The 20,639-nt window shown below is 40.9% G+C and overlaps 1 protein-coding gene across 2 annotated transcripts in view; it reads right to left on the reverse strand.

Moving 5' to 3' along the window:
• eea1 (early endosome antigen 1) overlaps positions 1-20,566 on the reverse strand; it is a 24,055-nt gene extending 3,489 nt beyond the window's left edge. The window contains exons 1-28 of one of the 2 annotated variants that reach the window (XM_086073343.1): positions 20,437-20,566; positions 18,178-18,255; positions 17,982-18,094; positions 15,435-15,489; positions 15,291-15,356; positions 15,122-15,152; positions 14,959-15,042; positions 14,732-14,853; positions 14,063-14,218; positions 13,334-13,450; positions 11,627-11,965; positions 11,252-11,401; positions 10,888-11,007; positions 10,335-10,538; positions 8,342-8,542; positions 8,144-8,257; positions 7,880-8,035; positions 7,307-7,446; positions 6,713-7,043; positions 6,357-6,458; positions 5,429-5,623; positions 5,146-5,328; positions 4,266-4,451; positions 3,949-4,080; positions 3,145-3,330; positions 682-920; positions 413-533; positions 221-319 (exon numbers count right to left, since the gene is read on the reverse strand). In XM_086073343.1, coding sequence (XP_085929469.1) covers positions 221-319; positions 413-533; positions 682-920; positions 3,145-3,330; positions 3,949-4,080; positions 4,266-4,451; positions 5,146-5,328; positions 5,429-5,623; positions 6,357-6,458; positions 6,713-7,043; positions 7,307-7,446; positions 7,880-8,035; positions 8,144-8,257; positions 8,342-8,542; positions 10,335-10,538; positions 10,888-11,007; positions 11,252-11,401; positions 11,627-11,965; positions 13,334-13,450; positions 14,063-14,218; positions 14,732-14,853; positions 14,959-15,042; positions 15,122-15,152; positions 15,291-15,356; positions 15,435-15,489; positions 17,982-18,094; positions 18,178-18,255; positions 20,437-20,460 — 4,044 coding nt within the window. In that variant the 5' untranslated portion in view covers positions 20,461-20,566. Of the gene's footprint in view, positions 1-220; positions 320-412; positions 534-681; positions 921-3,144; positions 3,331-3,948; positions 4,081-4,265; positions 4,452-5,145; positions 5,329-5,428; positions 5,624-6,356; positions 6,459-6,712; positions 7,044-7,306; positions 7,447-7,879; positions 8,036-8,143; positions 8,258-8,341; positions 8,543-10,334; positions 10,539-10,887; positions 11,008-11,251; positions 11,402-11,626; positions 11,966-13,333; positions 13,451-14,062; positions 14,219-14,731; positions 14,854-14,958; positions 15,043-15,121; positions 15,153-15,290; positions 15,357-15,434; positions 15,490-17,981; positions 18,095-18,177; positions 18,256-20,436 lie in introns of those variants that run through there. The other variant, XM_086073344.1, reaches the window with a different exon arrangement.
• Between the last annotated feature and the right edge of the window lie 73 nt (positions 20,567-20,639).

The following is a 20,639-nucleotide window of genomic DNA, read 5'->3' on the forward strand; positions in this document are numbered from 1 at the left end:
CACAATATTAAGCAGAATGGTGTGTTTAGACTAGTGGGGGTGCATAGAACATAGTGTAAAGAACATTTTGATTATGTGTTACCTTTAGAATTGCCACAGATTGTGTGTCGTCGTATCAGACTGTGTTGGACCTCGTTATATTGCGCAGTCCAAACGCGGCTGGTCGGTGTGCGGTTATCACAGCGGATGGCCTTCAGACTTATCTGAACTTCCTTCTTACCTTCCTGACAGTGACGGAGAAGCCTTTCCCGCACGCCATGCAGTTCTGCACCTCGTGATCTTCTGCCCACTTCCTGGTAAGACTCTGGGACTGCTTAATCTTAATAAACAAACACAGCAGATATGAAGATTTGGATTTTGCACGCAACGCGAGGCGCCAGCGGCGGTCCGGGCTGGTCTGTGGCTCCCTAACCTGGAGTGACTGGTTCTCTCGGCCCAGCTCTTGCATGGCTGCCGTGGTGTCGTCCGTTTTGCGCCTCAGTTCCACCACCTTGGCCTGGAGCTTCTCAATTTCTCCTTCGCCCTTCACGCACCTGTTTGGAGATTACTAGCATGAAATTGATCTCACTCACTCACTGTTCATTGTTTTCATTAGAAGTGCGCATCAGAAAATGGACGGATTAACGGTTGATTTCAATAAGCAAACAAAGGTGACATTTACTGGCCCCCACATGAACACACCTCTCCAAAAGCGCACGCCTCTCATCCTGGTTGTGTTGAACAGTGGCCTCCAGCACCGCGATCTCCCCCCTCAGCTCGTCCGTCTGCTTGTCCAGCTCAGAAACTCGCCGCTGGCTGCCTTGCCACTCCCTCTTCAGCGTGGCCACGTTTTCATTCAGCGCCGTCACCTGAACGTCCAGTTTGGCCTCCATTTCCTCCCCTCGCTTCACCTGCTCATCTTTGGCTCGCTTCTCGGATGCCTACAAGAGGAGGTGTCATTTGATCTCGCGCCGTGTAGACATTGTACAGAAAAGGTGGCCACACTTTTTTGGTGACCAACACAAAATGGTGTACCCGTGCACTCTCTTAACTCATTCACTGCTATTGACGTCAAAAATTAATTTGAACTATTTTTATTAGTAACATTTTTTTCCCCACTTTTGTTAACAAGAGTATGAAAAACTTTTTTTATTTTTTTATTGTACATATAGAACAGATATAAAATTTAAGATTAATCGTGAGTTAACTATTGAAGTCATGCCATTAATTACAAATTAAACATTTATTTGTCTGACACCAAATTTTTAATAATCTTTTATTTTATTTTTTTAATTATGGGCATCAGGCGATTAATTTTTTTAAAATTGTAATTAATCACATGACTTCACTAGTTAACTCAAGATTAATCATGAATTTTATATCTACGATCTACAATTAAAAAATGTAATCGCCTGGCACGATAAAAAAAAAGAAAAGAAAAGATTATTAGAAATTAGGTGTCAGGCGATTTTAATCGTAATTAATTGCATGACTCATGAGTTAACTCACGATTAATCACAAATTTTATATCTGTTCTAAATGTACAATAAAAAAATTCTAGGATTTCATACTCATACAAAAATGTTTAACTAATAAAAATAGTTCAAATGAATATTTGACGTCTATAACAGTCAATGGCAGTGAATGAGTTAATATAAGTTGCTGGTCTGTGTGTTTTAAGGAGAAGTCAACCTTAAACATTCCTTGAGAATGGTATGTTATTTGTGACCTCACTAGTCTAAACATGACATTCTGATGGAATATGAAGCAAAATCCAGCCGTTTTTATCCATTTTGGGGGCGGCCATTTTGCCACTTGCTGTCGAATGAAGATGACATCACAGTTGCTCAGGTCTCAAGCAACGAACAATCACAGCTCACCTGTTTCCTGAAGCTGAGCTGTGATTGGTTGTTCGACAGCAAGTGGCAAAATGGCCGCCTTGTGATAAAAAACGATGGATTCATCATATTCATATTCCACTAACGCAATATTAACCAGAAAAGCGAATTCAGACTAGTGGGGCTGCGTAGAACATATTATTGTCAATAATGTTTTTTTGGGGGGGGGGGGGGTTGTCTTCCCCTTTCAGTAGCAATTGTTTGGTTTATAATAACTAGGCTTGGGCGAGTACCACCCTGCCTTATTTCAAGGTTATCAGTGCTCATGACGGCCGATACTGGTATTAGCTGCCCTCTTGTGGCCGTTAAATTAGAAGAATTAAAAATGGTCATTAATTCAGTGCTTCTCAAGTACTTTCTCTCACGCCAACCTAGGAAGAACATATTTTGAGACCTCCGCAACTTTCCACTGTGTCTATAAACAGTATAATTTGTCTATAAAATTGTTATAAGTACACCTCTGTATAACATTTTATAGCCTTAATATTACATACAAAAAAAAGCAATATAAACCTGCTGAATAACTTTAAACATCGTTTTCACTCCCCGCACACATCCCGACAATGAGAGCGCCACTGCCACCTACTGTACTAGATGTGAAATTACACTTTATTCTAGTATGGCTAAAATAAAAAATGCTTATCGCAAAGGGGACTGGCCACACTATTTGAGCAGCACTTCATTAATCTCATGCAATTTTAAGGAAAAATGCTTTCTTGGGATACATAGGCTGTTGTTTAAAATGATCTGTCATTGTTTTTTGTAAGGGTGGGGGGGATTATGTATAAAAAATACTCATGGTATCGATTGATTACTCAAGAGTTGAGTAGATATCTGGTAACGGTCTGACAAAGTGATATCGAACATCCCTAACAATAACCTTAATAGCTATGCTAATTCCTGTTAGCACATCAATGGCTTTTCACATTATATGTTAGCATTAAGCAAGCAGACTTTCATTAAGACAAATTTACTGTATGTGGTTTGGTTTTCAGTTTTACACAAAATTTCGACTGGGAATGACAAACAGATGTTCCTTTTGCTTCATCGAAGTGATGTTATAGAATCGTCTCCTATTTTTTGACAGAGTGATAAAAGTTGCTGAGGAATAGTTTGACAAAAGTGCAAGAAAGTTTTAATAAGTTTAAATATGTTTGTGGAAGGGGTCAAACTTGGGGAAAAATAGTGTTGCTATATTGAAGACTTTCACCCATTGTGTGTAAGTCTGGACATAAAACTGCAGGATTTATTTCTTGAGTGGATTTACCAGCTGATCGTGGAGTTCTTTGGTTTTGGCGAGAAGCTGATCCTCTCTCTGACTCCTGCTGTCCCTGGTGGTCTGGTGCTCTTTCTGTTCCTGTTGGAGGGTGCCCTGCGCAACCTCCACCTGGCCCTGCAGCTCCAGTTTCTGCTGGATCAACAGCTGCTTGGCTTCCTGCAGCTCTCGCAGCTCCTGAAACGCGACACACACACAGGAACAACAATGGGATGCACCAAAATGAAAATGTTTGTCCGAAAACCGAAACGCCAATTTTTACTATCATTGTATTTATTATAATTAATCAAAGTTATAATATTATTATAAAATATTTATTTAGCACTGGCGTTTTAACCAAGCACAATATAAATTGAAATGTGCACACACCGCAGACATGTTGGCTAATGGTACATTAAACATTTTCTGGCAAATGTCAATGTAGTTTGGATGCGTGCAGCGGGACAAAGTGTGGCACACATTCACAGTGCATCCTATACAGGTCTGTCGCCACCCGGAGATAGCGGTAAGTGTTTACTTGGTTAAAACTGTTGATAGCAATAGTGCTAGCATTAGCTAAAGTATTTAGCACGACCACCGGAATGCCGGTGAAAAAGTGGAAGCGTTCAAGGGGCTCTTATAAAAAAAACTAATTGGGGGGCTGCTTGCTTGTGACTTTTTTCTTGTTACTTTTGTATGGAGAGTAAAGGAAATCGGACTTCATCTCCTTGTCTCATCATTTACCGCATTTTCAAATTTCATAATGATGGTAAGGATACAACAGCCCGTATCAGAACTACATTGCAAGGAACTGACCTTGTCACTCTTCTCTGTTAGCGTTTTCATCTCCGTCGTCAGCCTGGCGTTGTTTTTCTCCAGGTTACTCTTGGCTTTGACCAGCTCCTCCATTTTGCTCCTCTCCTTCTCCAAGTCCACCTTAACTTGACCCTGAACACGCGTCATCAAGCAGAGGTTTTACTTTTTAGCTGCAAATCTTTTGTCGATAATGCTCCAGAATGAGTTAAACCTGTTGCAGCATTATTACTGAATTAAACTGAAAGAAAAAGACAGAACACGTCTGGTCTAGCCCAGTACTTGTTTGGAGAGGATGCTGCATTTGTCAAATGTCTCACCTGTTGCTTCTGGAGATCTTTCAATGACTTCTCCTGCTGTTGGAGTTTCTGATCTCGACTACCTAGCTCCTGTTCCAGAGAACTCCGGCTCTTTTTCAGCTCCTGGATCTGATTTTCTAAGACAGTCTGATGGGTCTGGTTAGCTGCCAGCTCTTCCTGGTTCAAACGTAGCTTGTCCTCGGATACCTACAATAAGGGAAATATTATTGAATTGGGTAAAAGTGGTGCGTGATCCGACTTTAGTTAAGGTGATCACACATGATTTGTTTGTTTTTTTGGCCTACATAAAGCTTCCAGATTTGAGTTAGCACTCAGCATGTATTTTTTCACTGTGACTTGTGTTTCTATTTAAGTCCTGCCTTGATATGTGTGGTCCTTTTCGCCCCAGCTTTTCAGCCACTGGTTATACACTCATCAGGCGGTTTACAGTACAATGTCAATGACTACGTTTACATGCAGTCAATATTCGGGTTAAAGTCAAAATTCCGCCTTCTGGAATATTCAGGATAACCTGTTTACATGTATGAGTGTCATGTCATTGTGCTCAATTGGAAAACCCAATTGAAACTGTTATGCAAATAGACTTGTAATAGTCTCTGGTCAATAAAAGACATTCTATTCATGTCACTCACGACACGCTAAATAAAGTAGTGGTTCTTTGCTTTGTCGTCATGTTTACCTGTGCTTGAATATTTTCGGAGGGTTGCGTGTCAGAAACACGGATTTATATAGATGTAATGTTTTTATAGATATACATTGTGGCATTTTCACCACAGAGACAGAAAATAAAATGAAATGCTCATTCTGATTCATTTCTACTTTGAGATGTTCAGAACAGATACACAAACTCATCTTTAAAAAAACAACAACCTAAGCCTACTTTGAGGTCTTGCTGTAGTGCCGAAAGCTCAGATTCTTTGCCATACAAGTCCGACTGGATCTTAGTGAGGCTTTCGCGACTTTGCTGGAAGGCCTTCTGTAGTTCTGCGGTCCGGCTCCTCTCAGAAGTCAGCTGCTGGCTGACTTCTGTTGCCTGCTGCCTCTGTTGGCGCTCTTCCTCCACCTCGACGAGACAATCCAATAGTTTATAAACACTCAGAAGATGAACCAAAACCAGGGTGCCAATTTGATGGCTCAACCCTACATATTTGTCTCCTGCTTACTTTTTTAACGCTGGCTTTCTGTAATTCTGCCATTTGTCCCTTGAGTTTCCTCATCTCCTCCTCATAACTTTCCGTGGCCGTCTTAAGTTGCGCCTCCAGCTTCCCCAAGTTTTGGTCCTTCTCCTTCAGCACTTCCTGAGACTTCGCGTTCTGCTGGTCCAATGATGCCAATTGCACTTTCAGCTTCTTCTCGACCTGACATTTAAGGAGAGACAAAAGTTACTCCACTGTTTCATAAAAAAAAAATCTGCCACACGTATACAGGTATTTTCCTCCACACGTACGTTGCTGTCCTGAACACCACTTTTTTTTGGCAAAATCCAACCAGGCTGAAGATTTAGTTATTTATTTATTTTTAACTACGTCTTTATTGTGTGTAGACTGAGAAAATAGAGCTGTTTGCCTTGTGTTAGTTATCATGCAACCATCAAGCAGTAAATAAATTAATAAATAAATAGCCGCTCTTTTTCAGATTCTGTATAGAGTGCTAATAATAAAAATAATATTAATCTAGGAATAGAGGCGTCAGAATATGGTACCAAATCAAATTGTTTTTTTTCCCCCCTCCAGCATTTTCACTGGCCAAAATACAATTGCTAACAAATGTGTTTTCATGTAGGCAGAGATTTTTATAACGTTGATGTACAGTGAAGTCCCATTTATAGAGTGCGATCTATTCTGTACTCCTTTTCTACCCATCGCACACTTTGATTAAACACATTTCAACTTATTAAAACACACTTTACAAAATACAAGGACATTACAGTAACTATATTGTAACGAGAAAAAAAAAGAAAAAGGAAAAAAGAAAAAGACTGCTTAGAAACACATTGGCTGCCTAGCGGGGCGCAAACGATGAACCCCGATATAGCTGTAAAACACATTTTGAAAAACATATGTGTGGATAGGACCTTTTTTCAGCCGTTACCTCTCTCAACTGCTCCAGTTTTTGCTTAGATTCCATCATTGCCTTGTTGGTGCTCTCATTATTCCTCTGAAGGTCCCCTCTTGCCTTTTCATAGGACTTTTCCTACGAATTGAAGACACACTTATGTCAGTGACTGATTGGAACGATCCCAAACTTCTTAAGTGGCTATAACTGTCCCCATCTCGCTGCTTCTCATTCAATAACAACTAAGAGTAAACCATTTAATACTTGAACATACCGACTAAATGCTTGTTCACAGAAGTCTCAAGTTCTCGTATGTTTTTAAGATCTGCTACAAATGGAATCCACCACTTCATGCGTTTGTGCAACTATGTAATTAATAAATTGGAACTGACCTTGTCCTCCATGGCTGCCTTTTGAGTCTTCCTCTCAGTGTCTAGTTGACTCTGACATTCTTTCAGGGCCTTTCGGGTCTTGCCGAGACTTTCCTGAGTGGAGGACAACTCTTTCATTTGAGTGTCTTTCTCCTGTTGGGCCTTCAGTAAGTCTGCGGCAAGGCTCTTTGCTTTCTTGTCCCATTCTGCATGCTGAGCCTTCCCTTCTTGAGTCAGCTTGGCCACATTGAGCTCAAGGGCAGCTTTGCCCTGCTCACAGCACTCCAACTGTTTCTGAGTGTTACTCAAACAGGAGCTCTTTGTCTTCATTTCCTCTTGAAGTGTCATGTTCCTAAATGGAGCAACGCACTGTAAATTGTTAACATGAAATGAAAATGACAAGATCAAAATAATGCATGTTGAATGCATACATTTGTGATGACATAATCATATACGGGTTTTTTTGACACGGTCGACACAAAGTATGTATTCACTTAAAATCATACAACATTAAATTATAAAAAAATATTTTATGGATCACCAGTTTAAAGCTTGCGGACCCCAGGTGGTCCGGGCACCCCAGTTTGTGAACCATACATCCATTTTCATACTCACGCTGCTTTTTCATTGTCCAGCAAACGCTGCAGCTCTTTCGCTTTTTGTTTGACCTCCAATGCCTCCTTCTGCAGATTCTTCATTTCTTGTAGTGTCTGATCCCTTGCGGCCTGCTGCTCCGCTACCTGTGCTTCCAGTTTCTGAGAAATAAGCACATGGGTTTCAGTGAGTCATCAAATCCATTTGAGGCCGTAAATGGGTAACGCAACAGGAAATCAGGCTCTTGCTCCACCCCTCACTAAGATTTGAAATTGCCGTTCAAAAGGTGTTTAAGGAGGCATGTACGAGACTGAGCCGGTGGGTGGCGGGGGGCGACTACGTCACGGTCCACAAGAGACGTAGTCGGCCACTTCTGATGTAATGACAGGACAAACAGCCAAATTGTGTTTATCTCAGGGTTTAACTTTAAGATAGCACCAAACACACGGTTTTTGCCCCAAATTCAAGCTTTCAACAAACATGCACTAAAATGTCAAAATAATGACCAAGACATGTAGACAGCATTAGTAGACACCAGTTTATCAGGGGGGAAAAAGTTGATTTAGTGTTGAGTTACCCTTTAACAGCACTGACCTTATTGAGCCCCTCCAGCTTCTCTCCATGTTGTTCCGAGGCCAGAAGTTTGTCCTTGTATTCCTTCAGAGCGGCTTCCAGCTGACTGCACTGCTCCTGCCTCTCCTTGAGCCTCTGTGCCTGCTCCTCCACATTCTTCTGAATTTTAACAAGCTCCTTCACAAGATAGCATTTAAAACAAAGAAATTAATGAAGTCCTTATTTATTTATTTATTTTTAACCCAACACAAGATCACATTTGAAAAGCATTGAAGCACAAGTCACCTGCTGCTTGTCCTGCAGTGCATGCTGGGCAGACTCGAGGTTGTTCTCCAGGTTGGCCTTCTGTGCAGCCTTGGCTGCCTCTGTAGACAGCAACATCTCTGTTTTTGCCTTCAGCTGGTGGAAAACAGGCCAAATACAAAGGAGGATTTTATCCACAACTGCCCTTCAAACTAAAGAGGCACGTCGGCCAATAGCTACCTGGGAGTCCAGCTGGGTCACCTTCCCCTTGCTGTCTGCCAGCTGAGCAGTGAGCTCAGTGACAGAAGTCTCCAGCGTGTGGGCTCGGTCCTGGGATGAACGCAGGAGAGTTTTCTGCTCCTGAACCTGTTTATGCAGATTGTCCTGGGCTTGCTTGTTGCTCTCAGATTGATTCTTCATCTTGTCTGTCAACTGGATTACCTTCATATCGAGAAAACAAGAGAATGTTAAAAGCTACTGTACACAGAATAATACATTCAGATTCAGAATTTTTAAAATGTATTTATACGATTACAACATAAGTAAGGGGAAAATGTATAAATCTATTTTCTTTTCTATAGCAATTATCCTCAATGGGGTCATGGGTGAGCTGATGATGGTAGTGAAGAAGTTGTGAGGTGGCGTGGGCATTTTTTTATTATTATTATTTTTACTGATTTTGACTCTTCGCACATGAGAACAACATGGAATTTTTGGGGGGTTATCTCATGTTTTTATTTTTGTTATAGTGGATACCAGGATAGTATGGCTGTAACGTATTATAAACTTACCAAGTTTATATGTAACATTTTTAATATGAACATCATGCAGATCAACTTGCGATTGCGATTGGTTAGCTAGGATCCCATCATGACCCAGAAGTGTTGTCAACTTGACATCATCCAAATTGTGTGTTTTTATTAGTTTAGACACACAAATATATCATGTCCACTGCAATAATCTATGGGTCCGAAGGGGTTAAAGAACAAAATATTTGATAAAGCACTCCTTTGTAAACGTTGAACTTGGAACTTAGTGACTCAGTAATAGAATGCATATCTCGCCAGTGACACTAATATGGTAGGTACACTACCTTATGAAGTCTTTGCCTCAGGTTTCACTGACTAAAAGTGCAGCCTTAAACTGGTGAATCATAATGAAGTCCGCTCATATTCACTTATTTATTTTCAACAGTCGTGAAAAGGAATAATACTTGAAAGTGATAATTGAGGTCAAATATCCTAGGTGTTAATAACATAGAAGCCACCTTGTAGAATATTGCTCAATTAATAGTCAAAGTATCAGCAGGTAAGTATCAAAATGTATTCTCCAATATTAAATGTTCTTAATCATCAGAAGTAAAAGTAAATGTATTTTAAAAAGTCAGTGGTTAAAAACTTAGATAGGGTGTAAGAGAGAGAGAGAGAGAGAGAGAGGCTTATCAATAAAAATCTACAGGAAAATGTGTGTAAATGTACAAAAAGGTTTACCACTTGCATATTTTAGATACAAGGAAATTTAGCGATGCAGTTTGGTGATGTAGTGACTATCAAACCCGATTAATTTTTTATTTCTTCTGTCCTCTTTGTCGTGTCCGTTTTTTTCTGCCAAGGCCACCAAACAATATTCCTTTCCTTGTTTCCACCAAATTATTAAGCATTGTTTTCATGATTCACCCTTCACGAATCATAGGCCAGTAAGCTCAATTCATATTTGTGTACTGCATTGGTCATACAATATATGGTTAGAATTGGGTGTGTAGAGGGTGGGATCCACGTTCCCAAGCACTGTGACTCATATAGGGAAAATATTCTACAGGTCTGTGTAGAGGTTCGATAGGTCAGATTTTTTTCTTTCTTATTTTGTTATACATCTATGCGTATGTACACTTATAGCACTCTTTGATCAAGTGAGGCTCATGTACACTAATGTGATTAAAATATATCTTCAAACTCGTTATAGGATTCTATTATTAGTGATTGCTGTTTTAACAATTTGAGAATTGTCTGGTGTATTTTACGGTCTGATGAGTGGCTGGCCCCCGATTGTCCTGGTGTTGTCCTTGCATGTAAATGAGTTCATTTAGTTAGTTAATTTAGTCAATACAATGCGTCGCCACCAGAAGTTGTTAGTGAATGAAACAAACAAACAAACTGACTACTATTCCAATTAGCCACTTATTCCTTGACAACTGAACTGGACATTTTCTGTGTGAGTGTGTCACCTCACTAACCTGTTCCTGTAGTGTGTGGTTTTTCTCTTTGAGTTGGTTGAGCAAAGCAGTCTCTCCTTCCCCAGCTTGAATTTTGGCACACAAGTCTTCTCTCTCAGTTTCCAGCTGTGTCACAATGTCCTTACTCTTCTGCAGCAGGGCCTCCAAGTTTTGGATCTTCTGGTCCTTATCTCCAATCTGGCGTAATACCTGCTCCAGGTCAGTCTACAGCAATAAGACAAGGGCCCATGAGTATCAGGAAAGTAGTAGCAATGTTTTATTGAGAGGAATATTGTCCTACGTCAATTTCTTATGCGCCTTTCTTGCACTTTCAAAATATCACGATTCGCGCCTATACTGTCAGTATTTCTCCTATATTTACTCTTAATCATGACTTTATTACTGTGTTGGCGTAGTGCGGCACGTTCCGACTTGCGTACAGATTGGGGTTATATCACTGCCATTGGACAAAGGTGTCAGAAAGTAAGGACTCCCTGTATACTTGTTTTGGGAATTCATAGCCACATGGCAAAGCTGAAGGTTAAAATAAATCTTTGATTCTTGTGCACTGTACCTGTGACTCGCGGAGCTTGCCGTTGGTATTTTGCTGCAGTGCTTGCAGCTCCTGGTGCTGCTGCTTGGCTTTCTCCAGCTGGTGCTGCAGGTCTGTGTTCTTACTGGAACTTTCCTTGGTCTACCAGGAAAACAATGAAACATGGTCTGTATTCTTGAAACTACATTTTGCATCACTTATCCATGTATTCGCTTCATTTATTTGAAAAGGCAGCCTTTCATTTACCTATTTCTTTTTGATGAATACAAGACTTAAGCTTACAGTGGTATACAGCAAAATGTGTACAGTACAGCAACTGACATAATTAGGTTCATTTTTGTTCAGTGGTATGCAGCATCTGGGTTGATATTATTCTCATGTCTACCTGTTCTTCAGCACGTGACAGTTTAAGCTGCAGGTCGGCTGCTTGCTGCTCTCTGTCCTTCAGTTTCTCCCCGGAGAGCTGCCTCTGTTCTTTCAGACGACCTTGCAGCTCACCCACTTGCCTCTCTGCCTCTAGCAGTTTTGCATGAAGCTAGACAGCCCGCAGGGAGAACAATGATGATTACATCACAGAAGAGTCTTAATTTCTCTCACACGATTAATTAAGTCTATTTATAAAATGACTGTATTTCAATGATGTGGAACCTTCATGCAATTTGCTGCTTTCGATGAGCCTTTTCATCTTGGAAATCCATCCCAAATCAAATCTCTAACGTAGCAGGATGTAAAGCAATTGGCTTTGATAGGTTGGACTCACCTGACTGATTTCAGTCTGCTGCTGAGCACCTTGGCTGTCCTTCTCTTCCCTCTGCTGTTCCAACTGTTTTCTCTCAACCTTCAATTCGGCATGCTTCACCTCCAGGTCTGTAATCTCACCCTTCAACTTGGCCATCTCCTCAGCTTTCTCTCCAAGCTCTGCATTAGCTTTCTGCAGGGATGTTTCAGCTCCAGTGGCTCGGGCCTGCAGCTCCATGATTTCCCGCTCTTTCTCTCTCTGGCTGTGCTGGGCCGACTTTTTGGCAGCCTTTTCTGTCTTTAGTTGCTCCTCCAGCTGCTGATACTCCTTCTCCTTGCGTCCCAGTTTTTCAGAAAGACTCTGGAAGAAGGAGACATACGAAGGACATAAGATCAGCGGGAGAAGGAATAGTGGTTGACAGTTAAAAAACAACACAGATTTAAAGCCAAATATGCAAAAAAAGATACAGCACCAAATATGTGAGTACAGTGGACCCTCTCATTATTCGTGGGCGAATAACTGATTCTATTCAATTATTTTAAACAGTGAATAAGTGAATCCACAGGTGCTGAACTGCAAGCATGCAGGGGACGGGGGGGGGGTCCACTGTACGCAAGTACAATACATTCCCGTTTTATGGCACATATTCTGTCGTGAATCGCTCAAATGCAAACGCTGGCTGTGGGTGAAAGCCTACACCCTGGATTGATTCTCAAGCCACATGTAGACAGACAACCATTTACACATCCACATATAGTCACTGGGCAGAAATCAAACCCTCACTGGCTGCCTGGAAGTGAATCACTACACTATCAATGACCACCATGTACTACACAAGTTGTTTAACAAATAAAGCATTGTTCCAATTATGTTACCATGCACTAAAGTACATTGTTGCCACATATGTCTCTAAAACAGTGTTGAGGAATGAAAGTGCATAACTTTATTTAGGCATCATTTTGGAATATGTGCTATATTTAGCTTGTAGCAAAAAATAGGCAGCCAGGAAACACATTTGTGCCTCCGCTTACGTAAACTACAGGAAAGAACTGACCCATGAACACTTCAGAGTGAAGAATGGTATGGCATTTCTAAGATAAGGTTTTACGACAGCATGCTTGAATACTGTGGAATGTATGTGTGCAGCACTCGCCCTGGTGTCAACCCTGGCAGCAAATATGACGAAAGGGTGATAAAGGACAAATGAATTGCTCACATTGGTTAATGCTGCTAACTCAGCATTCTGCTTCTTGCTAACCTAACACTCATACAACATATGCAGACTCCAATTGTTCTTTCACACAGAATGTGTAAACCAGTGGTTCTTAACCTTGTAATCTGGCTCTCTTCACCTTGGATTCAGAAAAGTGTGTTCTTGTATTCCCCATCTCCATGCAGCTTAAAGAAGTGTTGTTTTAGTTTTGCTAGCTAGCTAGTTGTGCTAGAATAGAATTGCACAACTTGGCATTGCAAATCACGCAGTTAGGATGCTGACTCCCATCACTCAACTCAACTCTATATTTAGAGCGCACTTTTAATACAACCATGGCTGATTTTTGTGATCACCTGCAGTCAACGATGGCCAAGCAGGGCGTATCATCACAATTCATAGTAAACTTAAGTAAAATAAATGGAAAAATGTTGACTATAGTCAGTATGAATCCACTGAATCCAACTGTGAAGGCATACAATCGGAAAATTGTCAAATAATGATTCTGTGCACATTACCTGGCTTTGTTGTTGATGATTATTCAGGTCACTTTGTAGCTGGTGGATCTGCTGTGTATAGACAGCTGCTTCCTGTGGACCCTTCTCCAGCTCCGCTTTCAGTTGCGATATAGTCATCTGAAAGAAAAGTTGGAGAAAAGAATTAGAACCCTTTTTGCACCTGAACAGAGAAGTACCAGCAGTTTGTGAGCATTGAAGAACGTTGAAAAAAAAAAACCATATATATATATAAATATTTGAACACAGCTATGCGAAAAACATATATTTCTGCTACTTAATGTTCTATATGTTGCACCATGAAATATGCATGTATGATACTGTTCCCTAGTGGCCAAGGTGTGCACAGTAGGAGGAGCACAATGTCCACTGAATGAAAATGATAAAAACTAACCAAAACAGTTTGTTTACATTTCATTGTTTGTTTGTTTTTTACAAAAAACACAATACAAACATTTAATTATAATACAATAATAGAATAGAATTTCCATTCATTTAAATGGAGAAAGATTTCAGATTGGAGTGCTTTGAGTTATGAGTGTGTTCATGGAACAAATTAAACTTGTATGTTCAGCCATCGTTGACGAAATGTTTCACTTTCACTGCTGATGTTCAGTTAGTGCGACCGAAATCCAAACATACAGAGAAATAGAGTGGCAATGTGTTGCAGCACATTGGCTGGAGGTTGTGATGAGAAAGGATAAGAGAGCTGATAAAGTGTCCCAATCTCACCTCTGAGGAAGTGAACTTAGCCTGCAGCTGCTCATAGTGATTTCTGAGGCGCTCAGACTCGTCCTCTCTCTCGCGAGTCATGCTGTCCATTAATGTTTGCACCTGCACAAGCTCCTTCTGCAGTACCTCAACGTCCTCCACTCCCGGACGCTGCAGCTAGAGGGCAGAGTAGAGGCAGTTGGTGCCAAAAATACAGCGTTCCCTCACGCTTTCATCATTCGTGCTCTCATAGATTTTCATGCAAACATTTATTATGTTGCTTTTTTGTTTGTTTTATATTTTTTGCAGCACAGTGGAGCCTTGATTGGACTGACTAAGGATTTAACAGACAGAATATAGTGACCAGTCCACACACAAATGTGACTGTCTGTTGGATGCAGAATTTGCTGCAATTGGAATCAACAGACAGATTGGTACACATATTTTTGGGTTGAGCTGCTGTTGACACAGATATGCAGTACAGACTCGAGCAGGCTAACAGACGCACCTATGTGACGGCCATGTAGCCAGTGGCTATGTTCCCTTCAAAGGCAATGCATAGACATGTGTGGCGACCATGTTAGCTATGCCGACACTCAAAGGAAAGTAATGAAAACACAAAAATTTAAGATTTTTGTGTTTTACAACTATTGAGAATTAGCACAAATGTCATTTTATTGTGTGTTGTACCAGTTCAGTCTGGAGTTTGTCGTTTTCTTTCTTCTCTCGTTGAAGCAGTTCAGTTACATTGGAACATTTCTGGTCTGCTTCTTCCCTTAAACTCTTCTCTTCATCATAACGGGACTTTATATCTAGTGGATGCAACACGACCAGTTCAGTTGATCAACGTATAATAAAAGCATAGGAAATGGATGGACTGAGCATCAATGGGATGGCAGTCCCATGCCCACACTAACCTACAATCTCTGTGGCCAGCTGCGCGGCTTTCTGCTTGATGTTAAATTTCTCTGTCTCTGATTCGTTTAACTTCTTTTCTAATACTGAGGGGGCAGAAAGACACATTAGTGGCATTGTTGTCATCTTGCATATGCATACTTGTGGGTGTTGCGCAACCCCCACCTGAATCTTCTGAGCTCATCTGTCCGTCATTCTGTGGGATTGAGGGAGAACAGTGTGACACTGTACCGCATGACAAAGCATCACCATAATGTTTATGACTAAATATTAGACAACATTTAGAATGTGTGAAACCTCTTTAACACAAGTTAAAACATCTTGAAGGAATTACTTGCTTCAGGTGTCCTTGGACTTTGTCTAATTCTTTTTTCAGCTCCCCAGAGAACCATCTTTCTTCCTAAATATTAAGGAAATTAGAGAAATCTTTGATTATTGTGCAGCTATCTAAAATTACAGTGCAGGGAAACAAACACACCTTAAGTGACGTATGAAGATCCTGAACCTCCTGCCGCAACATTGTTAGGTCTTCCCTAAAAAGAGAAGAGGGTTGACTTTTGCTTAAAAAAAACCTGCCATAATTATAGTGCATAAATATCCAACCGCCCTGCAATTAACTGCCGATTAGTCATGATTGTACCTTAAAATCTAGTCAAATGTTGATATCCTGTGACCCAGAACAGGATACTCGATCAATAGAGATGGGCATGCAGAATTCAGTCCACTGTGTGATTGTTGATCTAAGACTAAATGGATTGCAGAGGTTCTACTGATTCAGTCTCAACAAGTCTGCAGACTGAAGAAGAAAGAGCCAGGCATGGCACTGCGGCTAGGGGGCGCTATAACCAAGTCAGAAATTTGTGTAGCCCCACTCCAGCATTTTATTTGACGTTCTAAAATATAAATCATTTTCTCAGCCTCCCTATGTACTGGTCAAGCCTCCCTTTAGCCCCGGGAGAGAAAAAATCCGGAGCTGTGCCTGAGAAGAGCAACATAGCTATGACCTATGAGCTGTAGTGACCAATTCTTCCCCACACCCCCAAAAAAAAGTGTCTGTAAGCTGTTTATTGGCACTCCTTGTTCAAGTTTACTGTCAAGCTAAACATAAAAACAAAGAAAATTACATGTTTTTAAATTTTTATTTCAACCAAGCACATGGCTTTGCCTTGTGTTTTAGTGCTAACAAACAATGCAAAACACCATTCGCGTGCTAGCATCGATGCTTGTGGGTTTTGAAGCAAAGGCTATTTGAAAACAAACAGTAGAGCAACACGTACATCGATAATAAAGCAATACTCAAAGGAATATATCCTTTAACTAGTATGAAAAATGACTAATATTACAGCATGAGTCACTTACAGTAATTGCGCTGTAGACGACGAAGAAGCACTATTCTTCTTTGTAAAAACAATCAAAGAAGAACGTCTTCTTCTTCTTTACAAAACGACTGTATGGTCGAGTATTACTCCCTCCCGGTGGCCAATGCGGCACATCATAAGGAGCCGTGCAATGAATTGGATTGCAGCATTAACTCATGACGCACAAACTGTTTAGTTGTTGACATTCTATTTAATTATGTTTTTATAAGTACAACATTGTAGTTCTATAGTGCTTCTAGAGTGCTATTTTTCCATCTTAAAAACTCTACACCATTTTTTTTGGGTTCGTTCCCGGGACTGGAACGGATTAACAACATTTCCATTCATTTTCAATGAGGAAATGGGATTTGAGATACAAGTGCGGTCAAAGAACGAATTAAAATTGTATCCTAAGACATCACTGCGACTTAAATGTCCCTCCATTACTCAGGCAGAGGCCCATATTGTCACCCTCTTAAAATAATTGCCTATGTCATTTTTTTTGCCTAAATCCTCTCCTCATGATGCAAATGGTTAATTTTTTTGTGTTTCCTGAAAGATCTAAAAAAAAATGATTAAGGCGATTATTTTAAGAAGCCGTCGATATCTGAAATTGGCTTTTAAGAGAATCCAGTCCTTTGAGGCGGAGCTCTCGTATGATCACACGTCATTTCACAAACACAAAGTAAAGAAAAGCAAACACTTTTGGTTACGCGCCGATTGTTGCCAACTGTTTCTGAAGCGGAGGCGTGAGTGTAGCAATGTTGGCAACCCATGGTTATACAAAAAAATGACATTGGGTAGCCCGCCTTCCAACCAAAGACAGCTGGCATAGGCTCCAGCACACCTGCGACTCTAGAGGGAGGATGAAAAGTTCAGAAAATGGTTGGACAGATATCGGCTCGGACAAATTTTGTTATATTTACCCCCGCTTCCTTGTTAGTCAGTCAGGGTGCTTCTTTGATTGACAACATCCCGTTCACGTCACAGTCCGCGTGGTCAAATGGTGCACGAGTTGTCGACTTCCCCCACACACATAGATTTTTGGTCATGAATATTGATCAATGAATATGTTCAATATTTAAAATTGTCGGCCCGACTCGTTATGGACCCTATTATCGTGACAAATCCGCTCTTAACACACCTCAGACATTAGGATCAAGTCAATCTTATAAGGCAAAAGTTTGTGGGAAGTTTGACACCCTTGGTTTGGAAACAGGCAAAATTGAGATCAAAACAAGCCGATTGTCTTAATGTGTGTACTCGGCCTTCAATATTTCCATGTCCATTTGACTCGGTAAACTTGCAACAGGAACGGAATGTAGCCAATCAAAGAAGCGCCTTGATTGAGAGACAAGGAAGTGTTGGCAAGTAAAGATGTGCGTCCAGATATCATTTTTTTAAATAAATGTGGGTGTCCCAGACACAAGTAGTATTTTCCAAAGCAAGTCTTTTCTCGTCGATGTCACCATCTTATAATGCTTCAGGTTCCGGCTCTCTTCAGAAACACTCGAAAAATATTTCCAGATGTGTCTGTTCTCATCAGTTTTATAGTTAAAAACATTTGAAGAATTAAAATATATATAAAATATATATGTGTACTAGGCCCCAGTCAAACACCCATTCCTAATAAGTGGTATCGAAATAAATGGATAAATTAATCCCACCTGGTAGGGGCCACATGAGCAGGAAGGTCTCCAGTGTCGTGGAACAGCTCGTAATGCTTGAACAAGTCCTCTGCTGAGCTGTGGGACTTCATGCATTGAGGACAGATGAAGCCCTAAACATGGATAGCGACGTGGTAAGTTAACTGTTATAGCTATGCTGCTAAAGGAAAGGAGGAAAACAATATTTTTGAACTACCTCAGAGGTTTGGTCATGGTTAATTTCTGTGCTGGGCTGCTCCGACTCTGCATTCTGGGAGCCTCCTTTCCCAGGAGTCTGGAAAACGGAAATATTTTGAAGGATCTGTTAAACTTGAGTATAAAGGCAATCACTTCAATCACCTTAAAGGGAAAAACGATTTACCTTTATGACTGCCCACGGCATTATCTACTGAGTATACCAGCATGTGTTAATGACTTTTAATACAAAAGCTATATAAAAAAATAATAATTCTGGGCAGACAAATATAACAGTGTGAGAGGTGTCTAATATTAGACACAGCTTTAATACAAATACAGTGCAGTTAGGCCTGTCACAATAATGACTATGGCAACTTATTGTTCGATGAATTAAATGTACACGACAGCTTTTTTTCGGAATCAATAAATGGTCATTTACATTACATACATGTAACCGTTCTGAGAAAATTGTTATCATGACAAGCTTAAGTGCACTTTTACACGCATGCATGCTGCACGGATGGAAAAGTTGGACCCTTGAATTCTTGACTTATCGCATATGCATTTTGGGTGTGTGAGATACTGTCTCTATAACTAGCTACATTTCCCCCCCTTTTAATTGCCACATGAGGACAAATGGACAAAAAGGAAGAATGCATGGGTGTAAGTGCAAGGTCCAGACAAAAAGATGAAACCGTGTCATATCTTTCCAATAGCTTCATCAGATTATAGCACAGAAATATTCCCACAGCCATCATCACACGTCACGAAAGGCCGTGTTCACTGATAGCTTTAAGTGGTGCAGTTTTCCAAATGCTCTTGTAATTTCTACGTGCTGACACGGTGAATGACTGGTTAGCACGTCCGCCTCCCAGTGCAGAGGACGTGAGATCGAGTCCGGGCTTCGGCCTTCCTGGGTGGAGTTAGCATGTTCTTCCCGTGCTCGCGTGGGTTTTCTCCGGGTACTCCGGTTTCCTCCCACATTCCAAAGACATGTGTGGCAGGTTAATTGAACTCTCCAAGTTGTCCCTAGGTGTGATTGTGAGTGTGGATGGTTGTTCATCTGTGTGCCCTGCGATTGGCGGGCAACCAGTTCAGGGTGTACAGTGTGAGAGGTGTTTAATATACTACTGCCCGAAGCCAGCTGGGATAGGCTCCAGCGCCCCCCGCGACCCTTGTGAGGAAAAGCGATTAAGAAAATGGATGGATGGATGGAGATATATATATACACATATACATATATATATACATATACATATATATGGAAGGGGGCTGTAAATTTGCACAAACCTTCACACACCCCTTTTCAAATATTTCCAGTCTAAACATTAACCAGAACCGCATCTGCCTTCATAACAAAAGTGTAAGGTATATATATATATTATTATTTTTTTAATCCTTCTCCAGAGTATGCTAGGACACGCTCCAGATAGCCCATAACTTTTAACCTTTCATGTGACACATGCAATTGAGGGCGTAGTACAGGACCCACTTATGAAGCCAACTTTAGATCTGATGTTGTCTTGTATGTGCCGAGATTTCGCAGTTCCCAAAATTGCACTGAATCATGGGAAATGAAGTCATACGGAACATATGTGTCGCAAGTATACGTGACAGCACATTTGAAGTTATGCGGGAGACACTGTATCCATACAACCAAGGTCACATCACCGTTATATGTTGCAATGAATGGGATTTAATGAACCTTCACATGGTAATTTACGATTGGTCAAACCGCAGAGTAAGGATGTAGCAGCAGTCAGTATGGGGCTAACACCGATTAGCATTTATGGAATGGTTGATGAATCAAGCCAACATTATAGCTAACGGAAACCAAACAAATATGAGAATCTGGTGGTTAATGATGTGTTGATGTCGTTCATTTACGACACGACGCAGACGTTGCCACGCCGCCGAATTATGTAGTGGTGTGATGTGTTGTAACATACACGTACTATATTGATACGCCACTGAATAAAGTAATCACTGTCAATTTAAAACGGGTTAGCATCTAATGCTAACTTTGGCAACCCAGCATTGGGAGCGCTTGATAAATCACCCGTCACTTGGCGGGATGTGCTATTTCCGCCTATGTCCGTAAATCGCCGGCTAAAACACATTAACCCCGCCCATCCGCGACATGCTATCAGATAAATGGCGCGTCCCCGGTAGAATCCAGAAAAGGACGGGCCTACGTTTAACAAAAAAATAATAAAAATAAATCACTTTTGGCTCCAGTAAACGTCATATAGCTCGGATTGCTGTCGTGGAAGCTTACCATTTGTAATATCCGTCTGAGCATGGCCTTGTCAGCGTTTGCCCCAACGCGAACCCGAATCGGTTTCACTGAAGGAAAGTTTACGTCGCTGTACCAGACACCTGACCAAGACCAGGCAGAAACAGAGAAGGGGCGGGTCATGGGAGGGATGGTTATTCTGAACAGGACGCTACACATGTCAAATCGTCTGGAAATACAAAAGC

The sequence above is a fragment of the Leptonotus elevatus genome, chromosome 4 (assembly GCF_054856555.1).
Source record: "Leptonotus elevatus isolate MCC_2025b chromosome 4, RoL_Lele_1.0, whole genome shotgun sequence".
Classification (NCBI taxonomy): domain Eukaryota; kingdom Metazoa; phylum Chordata; class Actinopteri; order Syngnathiformes; family Syngnathidae; genus Leptonotus; species Leptonotus elevatus.